The sequence below is a fragment of the Castanea sativa genome, chromosome 1 (genome assembly GCF_040712315.1).
Source record: "Castanea sativa cultivar Marrone di Chiusa Pesio chromosome 1, ASM4071231v1".
Taxonomy (NCBI): domain Eukaryota; kingdom Viridiplantae; phylum Streptophyta; class Magnoliopsida; order Fagales; family Fagaceae; genus Castanea; species Castanea sativa.
The window spans coordinates 9,505,681-9,513,558 of NC_134013.1; the positions used below are offsets into that span (position 1 = coordinate 9,505,681).

General features: G+C 31.2%; 1 protein-coding gene across 1 annotated transcript; it reads right to left on the reverse strand.

Moving 5' to 3' along the window:
- Positions 1–1,858: 1,858 nt before the first annotated feature.
- On the reverse strand, positions 1,859–5,716 carry LOC142613346 (uncharacterized). The gene is made up of 8 exons (XM_075785664.1): positions 5,439–5,716; positions 4,780–5,097; positions 4,576–4,647; positions 3,958–3,996; positions 3,471–3,578; positions 3,018–3,115; positions 2,751–2,862; positions 1,859–2,346 (listed from the first exon to the last, which is right to left on the reverse strand). Exons 1-8 carry the CDS (start codon positions 5,589–5,591, stop codon positions 2,098–2,100), a joined length of 1,149 nt encoding a protein of 382 aa, XP_075641779.1. The 5' UTR covers positions 5,592–5,716; the 3' UTR covers positions 1,859–2,097.
- Between the last annotated feature and the right edge of the window lie 2,162 nt (positions 5,717–7,878).

A 7,878-nucleotide genomic window follows, 5' to 3' on the forward strand; every position in this document is an offset into this window, starting at 1 on the left:
TGAGACCTACATTTATGTGAAACAGAGGTGCAGTATACTCCATGGAATAGTTTTCACTTTTCTTTTTTCGTTGTAGTGGATCACATCTCTTACTTTTTCCTCCCGCAATTTGTCACCAACTCACATATAGACTTGAACAAGAAGTTTAGAATTGTTCTTTTTATTTTATTTTTAACACGAGTTAAACTCAAGCTTTTATCACCAAATTATATTATATGTTTAAATGTAATTTATTTTATATTTTTTTATGTTATTGACTTGATTAATTTATTACTTTTTCATATATAGTAAACACCGGAGCAGCCTCTCAAAAAAAAAAAAAACACCGGACCATGATTGAAAGTATTTTTCTTTCTCAAAAAAATATGTTAATAATAAATAATTAAACTATAGCTAAAATTATATTATTTTAGTTAACTAAATATAATTATTTTTGTTTATGAACTTATAAAAATTAGATTAACTAATCTTGTATAGTTAAAAACTATACTACAAATTGAAATTATATATATATATATATATAATTAGCAATAAATCACCAATAATAGTTTAATATCTTATGCATATATTTTCAAACATAGAAACATACATAGTTCAATCCTAAGTCTATAAATATATTTTCATACATATAAACATCTAATATTAATTTTTTTTTTTACTGAATAATATATATAAACTCAGAGAAATGATATATCCATAACATTTTTACAATATTTTTACAACAAATCCTAAGTGGCAGATTGTTACGGGTTATTATTGTTGGACCAAAAAAATAATCTTTGTGTTAAGTTCAAATTCGAACTAATAACAACTAACCATATGTGATTTGTTATGAAAATGTTATAAAAATGTTGTAGACGTAGCATCTCTCATAAACTCAAATTAAGTCTCGTGTTTATGAGATTGTTTATAAAAATATTACTTTGTTTAAGCTTAGCTTATTTAATAGTGAAGTCTAAACTTGAAGTTGCGTTTGACTTTATTTGTTAAATAAACATAAACACATAAACTCAAATTAAGTCTCGTGTTTATGAGATTGTTTATAAAAATATTACTTTGTTTAAGCTTAGCTTATTTAATAGTGAAGTCTAAACTTGAAGTTGCGTTTGACTTTATTTGTTAAATAAACATAAACAAATATTTTCTTAAGTTGAATTCAAATTTGCTTTAGTTTATTTACAACCTGTTTGACTTTATTAGTTAAATAAACATAAACAAATATTTTCTTGAGTCAAAAATTCAAATTTGCTTGGTTTATTTACAACCTTATCACCGTATTTTCTTTTGTTTAGTTCTTAGGTGTTAGTTGTGTTTTCAAATTTGTTTGGTTCATTTACACCCTATCACTGTACCGTATTTTCTTTTGTTTGCTTCTTGGGTGTTAGTTGTGTTTTCAATTAGAGGGTTTACCCATCGGAGAGTTAAACTCCAGAGGATTGGATTAAACCAATTATAAGAGTTACATTCCCTAAAATTGGAAATCGGGATCTAAGATCTCTGCCTCTGGGATATGCAATTGACTTTTGACTTTTTTGGGGAGCAAGAGAAGCAATTTATAAGTGATCACGTCTCCATGAGCTGCTGAACTCAATGCAGTTAGAAAAATGCTCGCACAGACTCACATCTAAGCATGTTTAGAATTCACGGCCACATGATTCCCAAATCCCACAAATCGTTGATCATTGTTTTTTTTTTTTTTTTGATACGAACGTTGATCATTATTAAAGTATCACAATCCAAACAGTAATATCTGAGGCCTGGGCTGGATTTTATAAACTTAATTAACTGATTATCACATACATTGCTCCTTACTATTAATTCACATGAGATAACAGGCCACACAGATTCAAAAGCCTCAAGAAAAAGGTCTAAAATTAGATTTAGAGTTTTTTTTTTTTCGGTAGTAAACTAATTTAGTGACTCAACATTTTAATCATCAGTATTTCCGTGGGAAAATAATCGTGTAAGTATTTAGTCAAGCCATCCTCAAAAAAAAAGCAAAAAAAAAGAAAAAAAAAAGGCTGCAGCTTGCTTAGAAAGGATAGATTAAATAAAAATTTGAAAAAAGAACAACCACTAATGTAATTTGGGGAGAGATCATTTGCGGATATCTGGCACAGGGAGGCCCTTGGTCTGCATCTGCTTGTACATCCATTGCAAGTTCTCCGGGGTCACTTCACCTCCGAGAGAGCGGATAACAGATCCACCACTACATGAGCCAACTTTGCAGCATTCCTCCAATGATAACCCTTTTACCAATCCATATATAAACCCACTTGCAAATAGATCACCTGCTCCAGTGGCATCAATTGCCTTTGACTCCCCAATGGCTGGAACTTGGACAATCTGACACAGAAAAATTTTATACATAATATTAATCATCCATAGAGTACACCTTTTTTATTATTAGTTTTAGATTTGGTACTAAGACTTATATTTTTAATGAGGCACGCTTTACCAAAGCTTTTAAAAGCTTAAGTGTCCTCCAATGTACGGATGCGCAAAAGAATAAAAATAAAAAATAAAGAAAAGAAAAATCATACGAGTGATTGTATATATGGGGATGTTGAAATTTTCAAGGATAGGCATCCATCAAGCCATAAGTCTCGGAACAATTTGATGGGGGGTTATTTGAGAATTAAGCTATGTAGTGTACATTTCCAGAGATTATCAAGCTTCTCCAGAAGGAAAAAATGCCATTTTTATAGAGTATTCAAATACTCAAATTTCTAATGCAGCATCTTACTAACCTCTTTGCCATGCTTAGCAATGCATCCATTAGGGCCTAATGTCACCACAGCCCATTGGCAGTGTTTGGCCAGAAATTCAAGCGCAACTTCAGGGTTAGCATTTTGTTCACCCCTACAAAAATTGTAGGAGAAATTTACACCACCTACTAGAGAATTGTAAATATTCTAAGAGAAGAAAAAATAGTTAACAAATGAAGAGTCTGGAAGATCAACTATTTTATCAAAAACTATCTTAACATGCTAAGTTTATAATGAGAATACAGTCACCTTAGCAGCTCTGTTGCTTCATCCTCATTGGCAAAGCAGAGGTCTATGTCCCCCGATTCAAGTAACTCTAGAAGAGGTTTTTTAAAGTTTCGAACCATCTGTCCACATTTAAAGACTGTATAAGATAATACAATTGTCCTGAAAATTTTTGGCATAGAAAAACACAATAAGAGAGGGAAGGGGGGTGGGGAAAAATAGGGAGAAAAGAAGATCGGAATGTATATCACTGCACGCATCAATCATACTTGAGATATGAACTTAGTCAATTCCATGCACGAAGTGATTCTTGCAATCAATATTCAGTGTTATAAAAATTTGTTTCAATTATTCCTTCTGGTGATACATCATTTTCAGTCACAAAAAATCCACTTAAAACATTGCCTTTTGTGATGTTGGAACTCAGATGTTGAAAACCAAACTAAAATAATTTGAAATTAGATGTATAAAATATACCTCAAAACTGGCCAAATCCATTGACACGAAGAGACCCTCCTGTTTGGCAATCTTTATAGCTGCTTGAATAACTTCCACATTGAATATCCCATATCTCAACAACAACCACTGCCCCCCAAAAAAAAAAAAGAAGAAGAGAAGAAGAAAAGAAGCATTAGCAATAAAATTTATAGAAAGTCTCAAATTTTGTCCTGTTCCTTAGATAATATCACCAACATATTATCTAAGGAACAGGACAAAAGAACCAACAGAGCTAGTTTGTTGAAGGAATGACATTATCTATATTACAAGGAGTTATTTTCAGATAAGAAACAATAGTATCTGTACTGTTATGCACTACAGCTGGGGTACAAATTTAGTCAACTATTCTATGAGTGAATGAACTATTATAATACAAAGAATAAGAACAATAATGTAGGGAAAAAACAAAAAGAAAGAGAAAAATGCTATTGGAATCTGGTTCCTATTCTAGAGGGAGATGCCTAACCTTGGAGCCCTTGAAATCATCTCTGGTCAAGTCATCCGCCTGAAAGACAATAAAGATCACAGGTGTTATTATTTTTATATTAGCATAGGAGTATTCTTGTAATTTTTCATATAACTTTAATATATATTTGCTAAGGCGAGGGACCAACTGATCAATTCCTAAACCTTTTTCTCAAATCTCTCTCTCTCTACCAAAGGCCTTGTAGCTGAATTGACACCTCCCCATGTACAAAGTGCTCGGGGGTCCAGGGGAGAAAGGGTTCGAGCTGCGGAGTTAGCAGCATGTTGTAATTATTTCTCAAAAAAAATCTCTCTCTCTCTCTCTCTCTCTCTCTCTCTCTATACGTCATATTTACAACTTAACTATAAGCTTAAATGTTAAGAAGTCCTTCAAATTTGTGAGAAACTGTTTTATCTTAAAACAGACACAGACATATCGACACACCCTGCACACCCTGAGACATATGCATACAGAGATATGTAAAGAAGCATTCACATGAATGCTTGTAGCTTAAATCATTAAGAAGCCTATGTTAATCCTTAAATTTTAGGACATAACAAAGTGTAACATGTACACACGTGCACACACAAAAAAAAAAAGAAAAAAAAAGCACGGCACCTGAACTTTCACAGCATTGGAGAGACACGGCCGCATGGTACGGTTGCCCAAATCATCAACCAAGCAAACACACTACGCCATAAAAATATACATAACAAAAGTTTCAGCATCTGACAGTAAGAAACCAACGAAAAATAAAAATAAAAATAAAAAAAACCGTTCCATAAACATTCAACTTCACAGAATTAGAAACTCGAAGCTCACCTGACCTGTGGGTCCATTCTTCATCCTCAACCTCGAGAGGTTCACACCATTAGAACTCATGTTACTCACAAACAATTGACCTTGCTCATTATCCCCATATGCCCCAATTATTCCACACGACACTCCAAAGCCCGCACTCAGTCCCCTAACAGTATTGGCAATACTTCCCCCGGCCAACATCTTCATCACCAACTGACCATCCGGGGACATTTGAAAATGGGGTTTCACGTCACTCTTTATAACCAATTGTTCCTTAGGCGACCCGTTAACATGGGTTTTCACCCTACTCAATATGAGCTCAAGGTCATCAATTGCAACCTAAACAGCATACATATAGGAAAACCCATCATTCTTGTACACAACCACAATTGATCAACTCAAAAACAAGGAATTTGGAACAAGTACTAAAGACATAATAGCCACAAAGTACAAACAATTGATCAAAATCTTGTACACAAAACCACAATTTTACCCCCAAGTTGTTATGGTATTAATCAACTAAATTAAAACCACATAAACAAGCACTAAAAACATAATTACATAAATGACAACTGAGACCCAATAATTCCGATACTTCAGAGCCTGCAGATCAGCACAGAAAACTTGAAAATTTGAGCAAATTGAAGCGAAGAAATATTTAGATAAAGAGAGAGAGTTACGGGAAGAGAGCCACCGCGGTCGCCGGGGACTTGATTGAGCAAGGACCAATCGACGCGAGCCACGTAGTCAATGAGGGCGGCGGGTTGGAGGCCGAGGACGAGAGGAGGAGCGGTGGCCTCATTATTGTTGTTGAGGAAGGGTTCTGCTACCATTTTTTAGACCTACCAAACCAAAAGTGTTGGTGTTCTTAGTGTTGTTGTCGCCCCACCTCGTCCTCTTTCACCCTCACATTGCTTCTATTATATAGAGAGAGAGAGATACCTTGTTACTTGCAGCACCACTGCACTTGTGCTCCTTTCTCATTTTAATTAAAGTAGAATTTTAAATTTCTTCAATTATATTATATTAATTGAAAGAGGTGCTACGTCCACAACATTTTTACAATATTTTTATAACAAATCATAGGTGGTTAGTTGTTATTGGTTCAAATTTGAACCTAACACTAAGATTACTTTTTTGCCTCAACAATAACAACCAGTAACATCCTGTTACTTAGGATTTGTTGTAAAAATATTGTAAAAATGTTGTAGACATATCATTTCTCATTGATAAATAGTACTCAAATTTTTTTTTTTTTTTGAAAGGTACTCAAAAAAATAATTGATAAATCACAACAAAAAAAACTTTTTATAATAGAATTTTAGTCGTACTGTAATTTTATATTTCTTAAAACTTAGGTGTTTAAATAATTAATAAATTACTATCTCCAAGTACAACTGAAAAGCCGTAAAGGTTTGATTTACCTCATTTTTTTACAACTTGATATGTTTTTATTTTTTTTTATTTTATACAACAAGTCTTTTTTGTATGGGTTTCTTAACTACACATATCCCTCATTAAAAAAATATATTAAAAAAAAAATACCAAAGGTAAATCAAACCCTAACTATAACAAGTTGTTACTGATTTTAATATGAGTCTCATTAATTATAAAATATGAAGTATTAATAATATGGGCTCATCTCTTACAACACTTTCTCATGTCACCTAAGATTTGTTGTGGAGTAGCATTATTATTTTGATAAGATTTAGTTTAATATAAAATGAGAAATGTTAGCGGGTATTTGTTTAAAAACTTTTTTTTAAAAGTATTTTATAACAAATTAATAAAACAATTAATTCTATTGACATTTTTTTTTTATTTTTCATAAAATTAGTTTCAAAACTTTTTAAATATAGTTTATTAACAATTACCTTAAAAGCATCTGTTAATGGAAAATTCTTAAATCCTCTCAAAACATAGAAAAGTAATGTTTTCTCTTCTTACATTCTTGGTGAAATTCTATCATGAATTTAATAAATAGACCCTATCATATGAAATTATTGAGTACTATTCTCCATCGGAAAGTGCTGAAGAACTACTTTCTGACAACAACATATCATATATAAAATATGCTAAAGAAGATAAGAAAGAAAATAAATGATTGTGAAATGTGAATAACGCGTTTTTTATATTTTATTCCCTGGCCCAAGAGAGCACGTTGTAAGGCTATGAGAGATTTTGGTCCGTGGTGTTGCAACTTGCACGGCAGCATTGGCTTTAGTTTAGAAGGTTATTGTATTTTTTACAGTCATAGGATGCTTATTATAATATTATTCCTCATCTGATTTTTATGAAAAACCCTGTACCTCAATTGGCTACATAAATCTACACATAGTCTAATTTTTTTTTTAATTCTTAAATATGAAATTTGATAATTGATTATGGTAATTATAATAATAGGTATTTATTATGATAATTATTTTTAATAGACATTTTTCATAATAATTAATAGATTTTGTATTTATTATGATATTTACTAATATATAATTATAGTAATTATTAGTAAATATTTATTATAATTGTGATTGCATATGAAACTATGTATTCTATGGATAGAAATAATTTATCTCATTTTTTGTGTTTCACTATATTCCATCAATTATAGTACATTGGTATGTCATATGTGATTTTTCTTCACATTTTAAACTTTGAGTAATTTATAAGAAAAGTAAAAAGAATACGTGACAAGTTATGATTAACATACTATGATGGTTTAAGTATAGAATAGATTTATAGATTTCAATTAACTCAACTGGTGATGATTTTTGTTTCTGAATAAGAGATTTAAAGTTCAATCTAGTTTACACAAAATACTAATTAGTGTATTGGTTTAATGATAAATAATAATAATTAGAAGCCGATGTCATAGATTAAAATAATAATTCTAGTACTACATAAAATATCACAATTTTTATTACTATTTTCTTACGTGATAGACTGTAATTAGTTGCCTGTGAACTTACTATTTTTTTTTTCTCCAATTGTAGCAAAATATATATATATATATATATATATATATATATATATATATATATATATATATATGCTGAAAATTAAAGTGGAATGGTGATTTTAGACCATAGCCGTATACTTCCAAGGGGACGCTCCAAATATTCG

Bases quoted from the DNA above. Each gene is read 5' to 3' on its own strand.
- LOC142613346 (XM_075785664.1), bottom strand. From the start codon at position 5,591: ATGGTAGCAGAACCCTTCCTCAACAACAATAATGAGGCCACCGCTCCT. The intron at 5,098-5,438 runs GTAACTCTCTCT...TATGCTGTTTAG, and splicing joins ACCGCGGTGGCTCTCTTCCC to GTTGCAATTGATGACCTTGA. The intron at 2,863-3,017 runs GTGACTGTATTC...CAATTTTTGTAG, and splicing joins GAAGCAACAGAGCTGCTAAG to GGGTGAACAAAATGCTAACC.